The sequence below is a fragment of the Suillus paluster genome (genome assembly GCF_016628075.1).
Source record: "Suillus paluster strain FC165 chromosome Unknown EDB91scaffold_32, whole genome shotgun sequence".
NCBI lineage: Eukaryota > Fungi > Basidiomycota > Agaricomycetes > Boletales > Suillaceae > Suillus > Suillus paluster.
In genome coordinates this window covers 353,445-370,765 of record NW_024537592.1, presented here as the reverse complement: position 1 = coordinate 370,765, position 17,321 = coordinate 353,445, and the positions used below count along the sequence as shown (strand labels likewise).

The window sequence follows — 17,321 nt, the reverse complement described above, 5'->3', positions numbered from 1 at the left end:
CTCCGTCTGTGACAAAGTCGAGTTCGCCGACAAGTTGGACGATCTGATCCGCGAGTAGATAGGAGGCCCCTGCTTGGAAGCCCATCCCAGCCCGTTTCCAGATACTATCCCTGATACCACCCTTGTGATGCCTCGGATGTGCAACAAAACTAGTTGCACCTCTCTTAATTGGCTTCGACCCTCCACCTGGTTATGAGCGCATGGCAGCTCCCAGAGACAATCCAAAGATCAATCACTACGGAAGCATTTCCATGCCCCTCCCTCTTCAATCTCCCCCAGCCGTATTTGAAGTCGCTGTATCGGAGCCCGTGATCGCTCGCATCTACAATTGACAATCTCACTTCATTTCTTCCAACCCTGCTGCCTACAAAGGAGAGATGACTATAGTTGCTGGATTCCTCGAGATTGTGGTGCATACTGCCCCGAGGGCCTGATGCTCCTAGTGCAGACGGGATGAGCCCGAACAGCTACCGGGATGAACGGGCTCAACGGCGCATTCTGTCACCGTCCAACCTAGCTTGCTAATGCACGTATTTAGCATCATGGTCGGTATAAACCATCCCCACAGGGAAAGCAATCACAATTCCCGTCTGATTTGACACGAACGCCTCGCAATCAGCATAGAGCTCGATCATGCGGAGTAGGGAATCGTTAAACTTAACGGTTGCTTTGATTCATTCTAACCTTCTCTCTCTCTCTCTCTTTCTCGCCGTACTACACGATCACACGCAAACGAATTCTTAAACTAAACAGTTGCTTCGTCTCACTCAAACCTCCTCTCTCTTTCTTCCCTTAGACTACACGATCATACAAAGGCACACGCGTGACCTGGCAAAAGGACAATCATGATACTCCGCTTCCCTCAGTCACCCCCTCAGTCCTCCCCTCTCCCTCAGACTTCTGTTACTCTGCTCTGATCTGGTGCCAGAGCCAGAAAACTACATCGACTTCCCAATCTTCAGCCACACTTCGTCCGCCGTTGTCAAATTCACATTATATCTTCCAGAGCTACAACAGTTCCAGCAGGAAGCACCCTTCCACTTATGATGATCACGCCCACACAGAAACCACTTTCACCAATGCCTTTTGACTGGCAACATTTCGAAATACGGAGCGTCAAAATTATACATCCAAGAAGACTGAATGTCCTACGTACAAGGACTTGTTTCAAAAATTCGTTGTAAGTCGGACATTTGATCTTGACGACCGCCACGCTGGCATGGCATACCCACGACCTCCAAGCAACCAGCAATGAACAAGACTTGGCGTCTAATTAACACGTTCTGGTGGTGTGACGTCTCCAAAACCAAATTGCGTTCCGAGTTTTCCTTTCAGCGACATAGCGGAAGAGTGGTGAACGAACTTGGGGTTGTTGAGTAGAGTTTACAGGTGGTAAGTTCCATTTGGCATTCTCGGTCTAAGAGCATTGGATATCTGGTGTCTGTATTGCCCGTACATCATGATGAAATTGTGTACCGTTTGTTCCTTCGTCTCGCATGTGGGGCTTTTGACTGTTCATCTGGCTGCAAGAATAATTTATATCCGCTTGCGAGGACTGCGTATCTTCAATATCGCTTCAGTGTTACTTTGCAACCCATTTATCCTGGCTAATACTCTCTGAGGAGTAGTGGTCAGCATGTCATCCATCGTCTACGTCATGCACGATGGGGATAGTGGGCGGGGCGACGAACAACTAGAAACAAAGAGGCCTACAAAAGTTTTCGGCGAGCTCCAACGTCAAGGCGCAGAACGATGCTATAGGATAAGCTTCAGGGTATATATATCATACATGCGCCCGAAACCCTACATCCATGATCCCACACCCTCATGCCTTAAGTTCCTGCTCTCGCACTTTTATTCATCCCTATCTTGTAGTTCATCTGGCAGCTGCGACCCCAACCACCTCAACACACTAGCCAACACAATCAAAACGACAAATACGGCGTTTCCATTGAGAAGGTTGTGTTCTTTTGAAAATGCGAAGAGCGAAGTCGCTAAGGCGGGCCCAATGGCACGAGCCACTGACGCAGAGGTTTGGCCAAGACCATTGATCGCGCCAAGAACGTTCTTTGCAGGAGCAGAAGCCGTAATAAACATGAAGACAGTCGCTGTAATAAAGTCGGTTACTTGTGAAGACAGGTCGGTTTCATTGTGACGCGCACCAAATGCCATACTCCATATAAGTGTTAGAACAAGTTGGCCAAGTAATAGAAACGTGATTGCATGATCAACAAACCCCCTTGTGTGTACAAGCCACGACACGATCGGAAACACAAGCATGACTGGCGGAAAGCACGACACTGCCATGCAGAATAGACGCTTTGGACCAAGCCAATTGACGATCTTGGCGAAGAACAGAGCTTGTAAGACACAGTCCGCAATCCCAAGCAATGCCAGCCACGAGCCAATGGAAGAAGGACTAAAACCAAGGCCACCGAGGTGCATAGGCATCGAGAAGAACAACGGCATCAGAGTCCGGAGGGAAATGTCAAGGAAAGCTAGCAAGGCGAAGTTTGCAATTGGAATGACAATAGTTGGCGTGAGGAGAGATCGCATGGGCGTAACTGCCATGGATTTTTGCGCAAGCATTTCACGATCCTCAATGTCGGCTCCGCTTGGAACGCCGAAGGAAGTTGATATCAACTTTGACCGACGTTTGGTTGATAATGTCTGCTGATCGTAAGTAACTTATGTGATGAGACAAGTATTTAGGACCTACTTCTTCGAAAAATAACAACATCACATAGGCCGAGACAACGATACAAGCACACGCTGCGCAAGGCAGAAAGTATGGGTATTTGCTCCAAAATGCATGAGCGAATAATCTGGGCCAGTTATCTTGTGGACGCGCGAGCATTCCGCCAATTAAAGGGCTAGCATGCGAATTTTATCATTGGCCGTCCCTATAGTTAACACTTCCACTTACCCAACAAAGGTTCCAACCCTCCAGAAGACCTGCAACAAGGCAGATCCCTGAGCCATATTGGTAGAGTCCGTCAATTCAGCCATCGTAGTTCTCAAGACTCCAATGTTACCGTTCAGTGCACCGCATATGCAGCGGCTAGAGAAAGCAAGGAACGACATCAGCGTTGTGCTTATTTCTTCGCATGAAGATATACCTAACGACAAGGCTCCAGAAGGTCGTGGAGAGGCCAAAACACAGCATCGAAATGCAAGTTCCTAATAGTCCAATGGCTAACACTGGTTTGCGTCCAATGCGGTCGGACAACCGACTCCACCTCAGCACCATCAGTGCCTGCGCGACAAAGAACAGAGATTCCTGCCAATTACATCCGATAGTATGAGGAAATCATGATCTTTTCGAGTCGTAATCTCGACACCTACGATTATTCCAGCATAATATCCCACAGCCGCATCATCGCCTCCAGTGATGCCAAGATTTCTAATGAGCTTATAACAGTCAAAAACGGATGTTGCAGAAAAATGCGATCTTCTTGTAAAGTCACATACCTGATTGATGTACGGGAATATTGACATCGATGTCATAGGTTCCACAAGTTGCAGTACCAAAATTATGCCCATCTGGAATTTTGGGAGAGGCGTTTTGGACCTTTTCGAGGCACCTTCAGGGATCAGAGGCGTGGTCTCGCTTTCTGTACGAGGACAATCGGCAGTGTCCATTATGGCGAGTTAGGACTGAAAACACTGTCCAGGAGTCGGGAGTCGGGAGTTAGAAACAGATACAACGAACCCGAAGTACATCGGGTCTATATGTCTCATCATGCACTAGGGTGCCGTCAGTCATGTAAGTATTGAACGGCGTAAAATTACCGCAATCAACGTAAGGGGGAAACTCACGAGTTCTCTGATGCCGAACTGGTAACCGGCCGGAACTCAGTAGGTAGTGCTGGCTGGGCATGTAGATGTAGTACCGGCCGGAGCACAGTTCTATTTGCACATGCGCAGTATCACTACTGGCTTGGCGGACATGTAGAGGTGACAAACACAAAGATTGATTTCATGCAAGAAACGTCGATTGTAGCGCGATTGCGGTTTTCATGAGAAGAAAACTTGAATGAATTGGACTGCACGTAAAGTGTCCTTCGCAGTCAGTATCAATGACAAATAATATTAGGGTATAGCACGGGTACAACACCGTACCCGTACCCGTTAAGTTGCAGGGATGATACTACCCATTCACATTCTGTCAAACCATGCAAAATCTGAGTGACAATAAGTAGAGAAATAGATGCTCTAGCTTGTGTTTAGCCATTTGGAGCAAATCGGAGATGTTGTGGTGACAAAAAATGAAGCGATCGGTTCGGGCTAAGCGCTAGACTCGTGACCAGTCTGTTTTTGACGTGAGTTTTGATGCTGGTCCCGACTCCCGAGCCTATTCGGAGGAATCAATATGATGCGGTCCACTTAGTCACCGCCTACTTTCGGTTGGACCTGTAATTGAGCCTCCTTTGTTGGTAAGCTTGATCTGCAAGTCTCTATCCACCTGTGCATACGATGTTCCCACAGCCGAACAGTGTTCACCTGGACAGATTCGAGTACTTTCAGCATGTTTGTCTTCAACGTCTCGAATGAGCTGTCACAGTTGTCACGGAGGTATTTTAATCTCCAGGTTCATAATCACTGTCGGAGCTGTCAACATTGACCCCACCTGTATACTCACATTCTGAGCATGAATCAGATTCAATGTTAATGTAATCATGTGGTTCCGTGTCTTCGCATTGCTGGATCGGAGGCTCTGAATCAGCAGCAGCCTCGGGACTTGGAGAGGGCACAGTGAGATTCCATCTTGCAGTTCTGGCTCGAGCAGCAGTGAAATTTTGGTGTTTTTTGCCCATAGATGATGGTTCCTGCTGTGCGCGACGTTCGTTAGATATTTTGATACATTTTCGCTCTACAATCGCTCGACTGTCACAGACTACGAACTAATATCGAAGAATCATTGAGCTGGAAGTCACCATTCCCTGTATAGATATGCTAAGGTTAGGGTTGGGATTTCACGTTGATGAAATTGGCGTTTGCACAAAGTAGGCGGGGACTAAGTGAACCGCACCATAGTACAACATAGCGACTGTCTCATATGCGGTGCATGAAGTTAGATACCGCTACTGGAGACCACCAATCTTCCACGAAAAGGCAGATCATGATCATTAAACATAGCTTCAGCCGGCCCCGAAGATGCACCCATTAGCACGTCCCTTTCAATTACCCTACCGTCTCGTGTCCGTCCCCGCTAATGCCTAAACCAGAAGCATAAGAATGAAGGCTAATCCAGTCCTAGCGTCCCTGGTCCACTCCCAGCGGGAGACAGCATCCGCCGCTGAGGTGCCCCTCCACCCGGCATCCCACCGCCCAACATGGAGGAGAGCATAGCCCCGAATGGATTATCAGGCTGGGTGCGTGGGGGAGGAATTGCAAAGTATAAGGTTGCTATCTCCTGTAGTGCCTAAATAGTGCGGGTTGTTTTTAGAAAATCCGACCTTTGTAGCAGGCCGACTTACCGCCCGAACATCCCTGGTTCCTAAGACGCCACCTTTAGCTTGATATGTGCCGCAAAGTCTTACCCAACTCTCGCGCATCACTTTATTCTTATCCCCATTCGCACGTTGACATGTCAAGACAGCGAGCTGACAGAAATTGAGCACGGGCTCAATCGTATATATTATTTCACTGGTAGGGGGGACAGGCAAGGGGGAAGTTTGCAGTGGCGAAAGCAGATTCGGTCGAGATGAAATTAGTTGTGCAATGAACTGCGAGATAAAGGTGCGAGCCGCAATGATGTTGCCGTTTTGTAGATATCTGCGATGGCAATGCCATGAGCTAGATAATGGAGAGGGTGGTGTGGATGTGGAGTCCTGACTTACGGAAGTGTGCCTCGAAGAGCAAAGATTCCAGGAGCTCCGCCCGCTGCAGACCATTCTACCATCATATTTGCTAGTAAACGCGCGCTATCTCTTTTGCCTGACGCAAGGAAGTGAGGCTCTGCCACGTCAAAGGCCCCATCTGCGCATCGTCAGCACGGTGATCACCTTTGTGGAGGTGGTCATATACCTTTATAGAGCAGCTCGCCAATATAGTGGTGCAGGTCCTGGTCACCCGCGGGACAACCACCGTGTTTTGCTGACCATCTAGTCAACGCATTGCAATGATCAGCCCAGGTCAAACCGATCTGGATCATCCGTACGCTATGGATTTATCAATGATCGTCTTTCTCCATGACCCCGATGATCCAGTCAGCGCGATGAGCTGCGTTAGTCTCCCTACGCATATCGAATCAGTGACGTATTCCCTTGACCATCGCGGTGGATCGGGAGTACGCACCTCGAGACTCATCATCCACGGCCTCGCCCTTGCTCTCATACACATCTATAAGGAACGACGTCAAATCCGTTCCACTACCCTGCTGACCAGCTTTCAGGAGCTCCCTTGCACTCTGGAAGAGCACGTCGATGGCAGTGTCGTACTGCCCAGACTTGTTGTACCGCGATGCAAAGGTGCGTGCTTTCTGGTGCGCTTCGTAGGGCTGTCCTGACGCGACAAGTGGTAGGATCGCGTTCAGGGCACGAGAAGATGAACTGGAAAGTGCAGGCATCGCTATGGTTAGTGGTAAAGAGTCTTGAAGGGTATGTAGGTATTGGATTGTATGTACTCCGATGGTGTCAGGGGTCCCACATCGGCTAATAAACTAGACTCCGAGCCTAGGAGTCTAGACGACGATCCAAATCAAAGTCTACTATGGGATGCTATACGCCATCCATTCGTCCCCAGTATGCTCGTCTCCGCCCACCCAATTTTTGAGCAACCCCGCAACAACTGTTTTCGCTAACCACCCGATCAGAATCACCACTGTTGTAAAGACAGGATGGCAGTCGAGCACGACTACGAGGAGATCATTCAGTGAATTATGAATTCCAAGAAATTCAAATCATGTCAGACCTCGAAGTCCAAATCCGGTCGCCATTCCACCCAAAACATTCCTGACGACCCACTCACGATCTAGTTTGTCCTCATCCCAAATCTCGAGGGCACGTGTTACAAGGGTGCTGCTGTAGTATGAGGAGTCCCAATGGTATGGAGAACCTCCAGGTTTGGATGCAGAAGGGCGCCATATTGTAAGCAAGAAGAGAAGGAAAAGCTTTGTGAGTGAGGAGTAGAAAATTGTCAGAGGGATGAGCGAAAATCTAAGCATTGGCAATGAGGTATCGATAACTACAGCGAATAATGAGCCTTACTTGAACTGTTGTCGAACACCTGGTATTTCTATATGCGAGGTACGTCTCCTCGAACGAAGACAATCTGAGAGCGCGAGTACAAAATACGATGCAAACACTACTCCTCCGTGGAATGCAACCGTTTCTGCAAAAAAAACACGTCAGCATGATACTCAAATCAAAACTACGTGTATGTCACCTATTAGGCATCCCACGAGGATTCGGAGGAACACGATGTTGGTTTCAACCGTCCACCGTGACACGTCTGCGGATATCTGAGGATCTAATGACCATGAACATGCGACAGCCTTTTTGAACACAAAATAAAGCTCACTAAGCTGTGCCCACCGGATAACTAACATGAATGAGCCAGAGTGCATAGTTTAATTCGTGGAGGATGACTTCACGTACATGCGTCGACGGTGATAAGCCCGCAGGCAAGCTTCAAAATGAGCCACCACCTGTCCTATTGAAGGGTACTCAGCAATTGCATCATCTGTAGGACTCAGTATCCCTCACTTTCTCCCTTTGTCGGTTCTTGCTAGTAGCCAGCCTGTGCTCATCCTCCTCATTTCCCTCGAGGCTACTCTTGCTCTTCCCGAGCGCCTTTCGCGGCTCCGTCCCTCTATTATATATCAAATGCCTGTACACTTCTCGCTTCAGCAGAATGAGGTCCAAGAGGAGTGTCAACGAGTCGTGCTCGACATATGGATCTGCGAATTTCATGCATTTGCTCTGTCCGTCGCGTTAGAATGAAACCGGAATGAGTGACACTGCGCACCAACGCATTGTTCAAGTCTCAGGTTGTATGCAGACTCGTAAACTGTGTAGAGGTAGGATATGGTGTGTGTGCAAGTGATACAGATGGGCATGCTGGAACAGGAAAGTGACAAGGTTGTGGTCAAGCCTCGAATATGCCATGTAAGCAATTGCCAGCTCTAGTCCTTAGTACTTAGTAGTGGCTCTCGAAGCTGATTCTAACACCACTTGTTTTACTGCTAGTAGTACCAGTTTCAAGAGTAGTTTGAACCAGAACTACAGGACGTTGAACCAGAATCAAAGTAGAACGTTCTGAGTCCTGACAAAATCTGACACACCGAGACAACAGCGCCTGCCTTTTTGGATCATCCCCTGATTCAGACTCACAACAACTTAGTTTCAGAGTAGTTTCACTGAAAGTAGCTTAAACCAGAACGTTGAACAGAACGTTGAGACAGTGAGCAAAGCCTGTTTGAAATGACAATAGCGCCTGCCTTTTTGGACCACCCTTCAGATGTTTTATTAACATAGTTCACTAGATATCATGTTCTGATAAGAGGGTCGGGATGAACTGCCTTGCGCTTTCAATAGACCACCACACCCCGCTCTAACATTAATATTGGAACCTCCATGACCGTCATATACACCATTGGGCTGGTGAGTCCACATTCCTCGCGATTCAGATCAAGCTTGCTCACCATCTCAAAAAAGGCACCGTCCCCACCCACCTTGCTGAAAGACAAAATAATCTGCATGTGGGACAGAGGTGATGGACTGCGCTGCCGCGACGTCCTCAAAGGCGACGCGCTATCCTTGCACCTCCGCAGTGTTCATGGATGCCGGGGGGCAGAAGACACCGCCCTGACATGCTGGTGGGATGGCTGCGCACAACATATGAAGAAAGGCGTCGTTGTCAGACACATCCAAGATGTGCATCTCGGCGTAACATATCCCTGCCGGCGATGCGGTGTGACGTTTGGAGGTAAAAGTAGCTTTGAGCTGCATTTGCTAGGTTGCTCAGTCCCGAAGAAAGGAGGTGGTCCTATCTGAAAGCTTAATCGTTTCTGAACGATCAGTACGATGGAGTCGATGGGGTGCCTATTCCTTGATTATTTGTGTTCGCGCAGAAAGAGGTTCATGTACATGCACTGAAATGAGTTTGCAAGTCTTGCATACAGCAAATCCAGAGTAATATTAATGTCAACTTGTTGATGTGTCGTAAGACTATCAAGAAGGTCAGCGTTAACTCGGGTGAGTAAGCTCGACGTACTTATTCGGCTTGTCCAGCCACTCTATCTAAGTTATACGCGCTGTCGCGCGGAGCTTTCGAATGACTGATGACGTCTTAGTCCATCTTCTAGGACGGCGAAATTCCCTAAACAATGAGGTCTTAGGCTAATGCACAAGTGAGTCACAGAAGTAAACAACCTAGGCGCGCTTACAACAGGAAATGAACAGTCTGAACAGACCAAGTGCTGTCGGAAATTACCGGCGTTCGGTAGCTTGTTTCGCGTACCTTCAACTTACTTTCATTTGCGGCTGGTCGTAACGCTAGCATCCCGGTCCAAGGAGTCTCAAGAGGCCATTATTACGATGGTTCCAAGTACTATGCCTATTAGGAGACCTGTGGCACAAGCGTCCAATTCGACAGTACTTGGCTTCCTGATAGGTCGCAGAGACTCGTTGGCCGTAATGTTCATCAGTTGCTCATAAGTACCTCCATCATGATACCTGCCAATACCGACGTTGCTTGCGAACAAGACACTACGGACGACCCTGTGGCATCAACACTTAAAACCTGTCAGGAGCGATATCAAGCAGAAGCAAGTGTACGCGATGCTCTGCCTGTGTACATTGAAGGTCGTCGTATCCTCAGCCCACTTGAGTGAGCTAATCTTTTGAGGATGACCTTGGAAGAGCTGCAGAAAGCTGCAAGCTACACACATGCGTTTGTTTCTGATTCACAGACCTCCGTTCTAGACTCTGGGGAATCCCTTGGACTTTGACCCTCCATGAAACAATCAAACAGGGGCCATCAGTAAACCGGTGAGCCACCGATACTCCCATATTTTGTAAGCCGAAATGCTCTTTCCTATATACGTTATAAAACAATATAAAGTAATATGAAGTAATGTAAAGCAATACAGTTGTCTATCAGTCCTTGATACAAACACATCTCCCGCATTCACAACACATGTCATGGCCTCAAAAATACTTCCACAAGGATAATCGATCTTGCCTCTCACGTGATATCAAAATTTTTATGAACATAATCAGTGAAATTGCTCAAAAAAGAGGTCCCCTCACTGTTTTGGACGTTGTGCTCGAGTGGTTGGATATTTTTCTCTAAAAATTCAGATCTGGAGTGTTGAGGTAGACTACTTGTCAGGAAAAAACATGACAGAGTTGTTGTATAGGTGTAGTACATAAATTCTCAATTTCGCGTCTCAAATGCCCATTGATAACTGTATATAAGTCTGAACCAAGTGAATTGGCGTGATTACATTGCTTTAATTAGATTGTATAGGAAAGAAGCATTGGGCTTAAAAATACTACAATATCTACTAATATCTGAGTCTCACTGGTTTACTGATGGCCAGCCTCAATCGATGAGATATTGCATTTCAGTGATGTTGTTTTCTTTCCCGACTTGACCCGGTCGATGTATGAGAGAGATACGGCAAAAAACTCACTGCAGGATCTTTATCACAGCGATATCACAACCAAGGAACAAAAACCGCGCACTGGCAGCAGTGGCGTGGACGCATCACTGAAATGCAATATCTCATCGATTGGACCTGTTTTGAAGACGCACTCGAGTCCTTTTTCTCCCCTGCGGCCTCTCATTCAGTGATTCGAATTTGGGGATGGCGTGATATATTCACTAGTCTTTACTAGATTGACCAACCACGGACCATCGATTAGAATGCATCTGGATGTGCAAAATGATCGCCCCACAATCTATCAGCTGCATGATTGATGTAGTGCGGTGCGTTGTGCACCGGTTTTGCATCCGAGTCAGACTGCCCTTAACGTACTTCTTTCCATAGTTATCAAATTACAGCCCGACGATGGAGGGCGATCAGGCATTGAATGATGTGCTTGCGGGCATTGCAAACGCATGTTGGCAGCTTGGGTGGGGGAGGTGAGTTACTCTATTCCGTTTTTAATTGATGACTTTCTGGTGTCATGTCGACAGACTGTTACCTTGTTTCAAGACTTTGGATGAGCTATTAGCCTATTACAGACCCAGGGCCCGCGCCAGCCAGTCGGAGAGAGAGCCGATGCTCTTCAAGAATTATTTGAGATGCTTCGATAGTCAGATCACACCTAGGCCTGTGTTAGATCGATGAACTACATGATTTCACTGATAGAACCCCTGAACAGTGGAGCAGGAACATCTGCGTGTGTGACACAGTGACACTGCTTTGTAGATCTGCCAACCGCATCGTCGAACAGCTTGTTTGATTCAATCGAAGTCTTCCACTTTCTGACTCGATTTCAGATGACTATTAGCCATCAAGGCAGAAACGAAGATTATCCTTATAATGCCAATTTCGATGGTGTAAGCGCCAGACGATAGCATATATACCACAAACGCCATCATTATACGTCCACCAATTTCGCCGCTCACTCACACCCATCCCTCGAATATGACTCTAGTCTCAAATGATCCCAGTTGGTGGCCGATAATCAATTCGAATCGTTTCTTCAGCTATTGGATAGGTTCGTGGAGATCCACTTAGATCACGTCAGCGATGTCTCCATTTAACCTTGACTGCGGTTTCGCAGTTGCCTCCACTGCTGCAGTGATATATGATTCCGGTGAGAAAGATAGTAGTAAAGACTCGTTAATATCCTGATGATATTTCCAGTACTGACATTCGGTCAAGAGGTAGGTTGATGTCATTACCTGAGCAGCCGTCTCACTAGAATTGTTTGATAGGTTGAGCTAGTCTGGGTGAGCAGAGTCCCATATCAACAGGAGATGACACAATTAATTTGGGACAGAGGAAACGCTGGTCCCTCATGTCGATTCTATCTTAGTGTACGTGGGTTGTGTTATAAGCGCAGTTGGCAAGTTGTGCTGACGTCAGAATATTCTAGCTGCGCTATGCTGCAATACCATATACTGTGTATGTTTGCAAAGCTAACAAGGTGACGCGGTGCTAATAAGCCATCTCTCACCATCAGTGTTTACATTCTGCGTATGTCTTGTATGCACTGGTTGTATTTCTTCTGACCGGCGGCCTACAGCAAATATTCTGTCAGTCGAGGTGACAGATTCAGTGAGGATACTGCGCTGATACTTGCTATTTCCGTCCAATTAACTGCACTCCTACGTAGGGGTGAGTGATATTCTCAACAACATTATTGGTTCGATATAATGACTATAACAGTTGTGAGTTTGTTTCGAGTGTTTGATCATACGAGGGTGGTCGCTAAATGAGTGCTTCAGGCTATAGCATTTACTCTGCGATAAATGGGTCAAATGTGGTCATAGCTGCCATGCTGGGCGGTGAGCTATCCAGCTACAATACCTCAGTGACATTGACTTGATTGAAATATCATGCAAGTCATCATGATTGTTCGGTTACATGCCATGTATCAGGGATCCAGAAAGATGCTTATTTTTCTCATTGCGATCTTCCTGGCTGTCAATATCAGCTGTGGAGTGATGTCCGGAATTGCACTCAAGAATCTTTCAGGGGGTAAGCTTTAGTTGCGTATCAAAGAATCAGGCTGATCGGACGAATACCAGAGGAGCTCATCCTCGATGGCACCTATGAGTGCACCTTTTACTACGGGGGAGGCGTCCAAATTCTGATCAGAATGGTTTGGATACTCAGCACTATATGGGAGGTCCTTGTACTGTGTCTTGCAGTCTGGATTGCTATGAAACATTTTCGTGACCTGCGACGACTGGGATCATCGACGGGTTCGACCCTCGGGGACTGTTTCACAGTGTTAATAGAATCCCACGCGCTTTACTTTGCAAGGTGGGCTCGCAGTGTGGACGTGGTTATCTTTTCCTGCTGACGTTCCGCACGTGCTAGCTTTGCTGTTGTTGCTTGCCTCCAGCTTGGTTCTCTCTCTCCAAAGATCACGGTACGCCCATCTGTCACCGACCTCTGCATGTCACCATTGTTCATCATTTCTATAGGCCGAAAATTCCATGGGAGCTTTAATATATAGTTCCTTTCTTGAAATTGTTGAGATTTTGCAGATGTTTGTGTTAGGACCGCGCCTCATCCTTAGCGTTCGAAAATATCACGCTAAGCTCGTGGCCAACTCCGACGCAGCAACCGTCATGACTTCCATTGCCTTCCAGGAGCGCGAACATGTGTCAGCTGGCAGTGATGTGTAGCACGAGAAAAGTTGTCGGGTATTCTACAGGAGCAGGAGAATTCTGTCCGGGGTTTCGACGGTCGCGGTACTTAAATAAGTTTATTTATGTTCTGAACTTCTGAGGTAGATTTGAAGAGGGAATAGGGCTGTACAAACCAATTTCTTGGTGTACTTATCACTACAGGCACCAAGTACTGCCTACCCATACGACCAAGTTGCAAGCTGAAATCATACGATAGTATTACGTTTTGGAAGCAACCCAATCTCTCGGTGCTCGATGCTGAATATGGGAAGTAGTTGTAAGTAGGTCAGACTGCCGCACGCGCATAACCGTTACACCAAAAGGTAGAATACTGAAAGCTTAGCTTTCAGTATCAGCGACAGTATATATACTGAGTATGGGAACTCAGGTAAGCCAGTGTGCTTACAGTAGTGTAACATCTAAGCAGCTTCTCTCCCTTACACGCGTTTCACCTTTGGTTCACGAGATGGAAGGGAATAACATGCAACAAACTATAGTCTCGTGGTTCCGATAGACACGAGAGGACCCATCCTCGGGTATATTTGCACACGTATAGTGGCATGCTACTAAGACTAAGATACGCCACACACCATTTACGCAAGGAAAGGGAACATCGCCTTCCTATCCCTCGGATATTCGCTCCCAAACTCCTTCCTATATGCACGATGCTTCTTGACAGCCCAGACGTACATCTGAGACGTCGAAACGGCGAGGAAGATCCATGCTAGGTCCGCGGAACATGACTTCAGAATACACACACAAAGACGAGGGAATAGCACGTACCAGCGTAGCTTCCCGTGAGCGCCGCAATGACCAACCACCCGAGGAACTCGAAGAAGTAGTTCGGGAACGAGACGAGGTTGAAGCCGTATCCTTGGGGAATGGCACGTTTGCGGCTTCCTGCAGGTCGGAGCGTACGGAGCTTGATGTGAGTGATGAGATTAGAGATCTCGGAGAACTACAAGTAGGCAGGCATTCAGTAGGTGTTGCGCGCATACCAAAATACCAAGGCACGCACCAGCCAGATAGCAGCACCAGCTTGAATGTACATAGGGTTATTGCGAGCGGTTCCGCGGATGTAGGGAGAGGTAGCACCGTACACAGGGCTGTAAATAGAGTACGCAAGGGCAAGGCCTTTTGTGCAGTCAGTTTGAGTGCTATTTCCCAAGGACGCAAAGACATACCACTGCCAAGATGATAATGGGCAGAACTGCCAAACACGCGTTAGCCTACACAGCGACATACATTCTCGAAACGCGTACTTCTTGAAGATATTCTTGAAGGGCATGGTTGCATGCGAGAAACGATGCACGAATAGCGTTTCTAGCTCACGTTTGGCGAAGTGTAGCATGACGAATGTTAAGACATAGCTGATAGTACTTGAGCAAACCATTACAATACGGAAGTCGTGCACGCGAATACCGTTGGAGCATACTATGCTGTACGGGCCCACCATAAAATATCTCAGGGAAGTAATATATTGCTGGGTGGATGAGCATTGGCCCAGCCTACGGATGACGCGTCAGTAGCTGACAATCAGGAAATGCACGAGATGCTCACATATTCAACCAAGAACACGGTTTTCCAGCTCACTTGTGCGCCAAGGTCTTTCACAGACAACTCCCCGCCCTCCACCACACCTGCATCCTTCAATGTAACGTCATCAGTCAGAAGATTCTTGGAATCTTTGAGGGTGATTTTCTGACGGTCCAAGTGGAACTTGAAGATTCATCTGTAAATGTTGTCCAGCTGTTTGGATAGAACTGGACTTACTTTGGGATATTTTTTCGCTATTGCACTCTTGACATCTCCGATAGTCGCGTCCTCGAGCTGCTTCCCTGGGAGCTCCACGACCATGGGGAGGCCACGAGCAAGTGCAATTGGCTTCCCAGTGGCAGATACGTTTACGGTGACCATCGTGTATGAGAAGTTCTTCAACAGTTCGAGTACAACGTAATTGGCAGTTTGCAACTTAGACGCGCCGTTGCCCGTGCAGACCGGCATCGTTTGAGTTGCCGAATTATTGCTATTTTCAGACATGTCTACGCTTCTCGACACCAGAACGCGCTTGCAATTATAGAACATCTTCCTGAGCATAAGAGGATTTACACTGTACAAGTCTACTATACGCGTATTATAGAGACAATTTGTGGAGATTAGAAAACATTCTGAGATGATTAAATCTGCAGATCAGATACTTCAATATACTCCTCCTCATCCCCCTTCCGCGAAATGACGCTCGAATCATGCAGATCTGCTGCTCTCCTCATTTCCTTCACAGGAGTCGCTCGCCTGCGTCCAAGGAACACGCGTCCCCCAGGCGCATCCTCCAAAGATCTCACTATCACATCCTTCTCAAACAAATACTTGATGTCCTCCAGTGCGTACCCCTTCGTCTCAGGCAGCAAGAAATACGTCCATGCTGCCATGATAATGCAGCACACGCCAAAGAGCAAAAACGTCCCGTAGGTGATCTTCTCGAGCATCACCGGCGTCAGGCGTGAAATCGTGAACGAGAATAGCCAGTTGACACCGACCGCGACGGTAAGTGCGGCTGCGCGGACATGATTAGGGGCAACTTCGCTGGCCACGACCCACGGCAGAGGTCCCCAGCCGAGACAATAGAATACAGCGTAGAGGTAGACGGCGATGATTGACACATAACTCGCAGGAACAATCGTGGGTTGCGGGTGGATGGCACCGAAGCCGCCGATCCAGAGCATCATCAAACCTTGCCCCAGGGCACCGACGAAGAGACACATCTTGCGACCCCAGCCTTCCACAGCAAACGCTAGGGTAAGACCAACCGCGACGACTTTCACGACACCGTATATCCCTGTTGCAAATAGGCCAGATGCTGTACCGGTAATACCAAGCGCGGCAAAGATCTGCGGGCTGAAGTAGTTGATGGCATTGGTACCAGTCCATTGCTGGAAGAAGGTAAGGATGGATGGGATCAAACAGCGAAGCGCAGTCTGACGTGACTCTCCCATCATGCGGAACTGGGTGCCCAAAGATATCCGCTGCTTGCCGATGAAGTCCGCTTTGATCTCGTCGAGTGTAAGAAGGACGGATTTGTCATCGACTGATGTTCGAGCGACGTATGCAAGGGTGCTTGCGGCCTCATCATAACGTTCCCGCTCGACCAACCAACGAGGTGACTCAGGCTGTGGGAGCATAAAGAGGACGAAGAGGACGCCCGGGACCATCTGAACTATGAAAGGCATTCGCCATTGCAAGTCGCTAGATGGGATATTAATGGAAGCACTGTAGTTCACCCAGACTATAACCAATTATCAAGCCGAAGTTACTTGATCTAAATGCATACTCACAGGCCAACATCATTCCGATGTTATCAGAGAACTGGACAAGGCCAGTACACCTCCCCCTGATGTGTCTAGGCATGCACTCTGATATATATGAGGGTGCCAAAGCGGATACCATGCCCACCCCGATGCCAGCAAAGACACGACCGAAATAGAGCACTTTAAGAGCGACTGCCTGACTGCTCCCTAGGCCAGTGACGGCCTGGATTAAGCTTCCGATGATGTATATGACACCCGAAGCAATCAGGGACCGTTTCCGTCCAAAGCGACTAGAAGCCCAACCAGTCAATAGAACACCGAAGCTATAAATTTTTCAGACGCCCAGATGTCAGTAGCGAAGCGTTAGATATTTATAAGAACGTACAAGCATCCCGCCTGCATAATTGACACAATATTTCCATTGAAATTTGCTTGAGCAGATGCGGACAACTTGTTGATTCCAAAGTAGTTCTGGAAAGACTTGAGGGTTAAAATGCCACCCATGAGTCCAGTGTCCCAGCCGAAGAAGATGGAGCCCAAGGATGCAGAAAAGGCAAGGGTGTATGCATTGCGATACCGCGAAGCATCCGTCAATGTGTCTTTAAATCCCATGGCGGAAAGCAGGTGAGGCGGGTACTTAGCTAGAAGCAGGCGCCGCCTTTTATGATATAGCATCGGCCTATATCAGCTGGTACC

The 17,321-nt window shown here is 47.8% G+C and overlaps 7 protein-coding genes across 7 annotated transcripts; 2 read left to right on the top strand and 5 right to left on the bottom strand.

Annotated features, from left to right (window-relative positions):
• Positions 1-1,854: 1,854 nt before the first annotated feature.
• On the bottom strand, positions 1,855-3,642 carry EDB91DRAFT_1237782 (major facilitator superfamily domain-containing protein; the record flags this gene model as incomplete). Its single annotated transcript, XM_041321627.1, has 6 exons — positions 1,855-2,670; positions 2,720-2,873; positions 2,927-3,061; positions 3,120-3,280; positions 3,346-3,411; positions 3,472-3,642. 6 exons carry the CDS (start codon positions 3,640-3,642, stop codon positions 1,855-1,857), a joined length of 1,503 nt encoding a protein of 500 aa, XP_041176416.1.
• Positions 3,643-4,869: 1,227 nt separating this feature from the next.
• On the bottom strand, positions 4,870-6,589 carry EDB91DRAFT_1138917 (uncharacterized protein). Its single transcript, XM_041318908.1, has 6 exons — positions 6,301-6,589; positions 6,164-6,239; positions 6,031-6,107; positions 5,844-5,982; positions 5,481-5,778; positions 4,870-5,425 (listed from the first exon to the last, which is right to left on the bottom strand). Exons 1-6 carry the CDS (start codon positions 6,569-6,571, stop codon positions 5,246-5,248), a joined length of 1,041 nt encoding a protein of 346 aa, XP_041176415.1. The 5' UTR covers positions 6,572-6,589; the 3' UTR covers positions 4,870-5,245.
• On the bottom strand, positions 6,590-8,269 carry EDB91DRAFT_1138912 (Arv1-like family-domain-containing protein). Its single transcript, XM_041318907.1, has 8 exons — positions 7,976-8,269; positions 7,710-7,925; positions 7,602-7,656; positions 7,525-7,545; positions 7,390-7,473; positions 7,212-7,335; positions 6,916-7,160; positions 6,590-6,858 (listed from the first exon to the last, which is right to left on the bottom strand). Exons 1-8 carry the CDS (start codon positions 8,060-8,062, stop codon positions 6,713-6,715), a joined length of 978 nt encoding a protein of 325 aa, XP_041176414.1. The 5' UTR covers positions 8,063-8,269; the 3' UTR covers positions 6,590-6,712.
• A 184-nt stretch (positions 8,270-8,453) lies between these two features.
• On the top strand, positions 8,454-9,327 carry EDB91DRAFT_1138910 (uncharacterized protein). Its single transcript, XM_041318906.1, has 3 exons — positions 8,454-9,013; positions 9,097-9,173; positions 9,220-9,327. The coding sequence occupies exon 1, from the start codon at positions 8,580-8,582 to the stop codon at positions 8,997-8,999; it is 420 nt and encodes a 139-aa protein (XP_041176413.1). The 5' UTR covers positions 8,454-8,579; the 3' UTR covers positions 9,000-9,013; positions 9,097-9,173; positions 9,220-9,327.
• A 2,772-nt stretch (positions 9,328-12,099) lies between these two features.
• On the top strand, positions 12,100-13,352 carry EDB91DRAFT_461015 (uncharacterized protein). The gene is made up of 5 exons (XM_041327343.1): positions 12,100-12,351; positions 12,409-12,661; positions 12,712-12,949; positions 13,007-13,058; positions 13,114-13,352. Exons 2-5 carry the CDS (start codon positions 12,520-12,522, stop codon positions 13,315-13,317), a joined length of 636 nt encoding a protein of 211 aa, XP_041176412.1. The 5' UTR covers positions 12,100-12,351; positions 12,409-12,519; the 3' UTR covers positions 13,318-13,352.
• Positions 13,353-13,677: 325 nt separating this feature from the next.
• On the bottom strand, positions 13,678-15,292 carry EDB91DRAFT_1138893 (3-oxo-5-alpha-steroid 4-dehydrogenase-domain-containing protein). The gene is made up of 8 exons (XM_041318905.1): positions 15,094-15,292; positions 14,881-15,039; positions 14,743-14,828; positions 14,583-14,690; positions 14,505-14,530; positions 14,339-14,454; positions 14,104-14,278; positions 13,678-14,044 (listed from the first exon to the last, which is right to left on the bottom strand). The coding sequence occupies exons 1-8, from the start codon at positions 15,235-15,237 to the stop codon at positions 13,914-13,916; spliced, it is 945 nt and encodes a 314-aa protein (XP_041176411.1). The 5' UTR covers positions 15,238-15,292; the 3' UTR covers positions 13,678-13,913.
• A 205-nt stretch (positions 15,293-15,497) lies between these two features.
• Positions 15,498-17,237, bottom strand: EDB91DRAFT_1054673 (general substrate transporter; the record flags this gene model as incomplete). The annotated part of the gene is made up of 3 exons (XM_041313846.1): positions 15,498-16,603; positions 16,653-16,948; positions 17,011-17,237. The coding sequence occupies 3 exons, from the start codon at positions 17,235-17,237 to the stop codon at positions 15,498-15,500; spliced, it is 1,629 nt and encodes a 542-aa protein (XP_041176410.1).
• Positions 17,238-17,321: the final 84 nt, after the last annotated feature.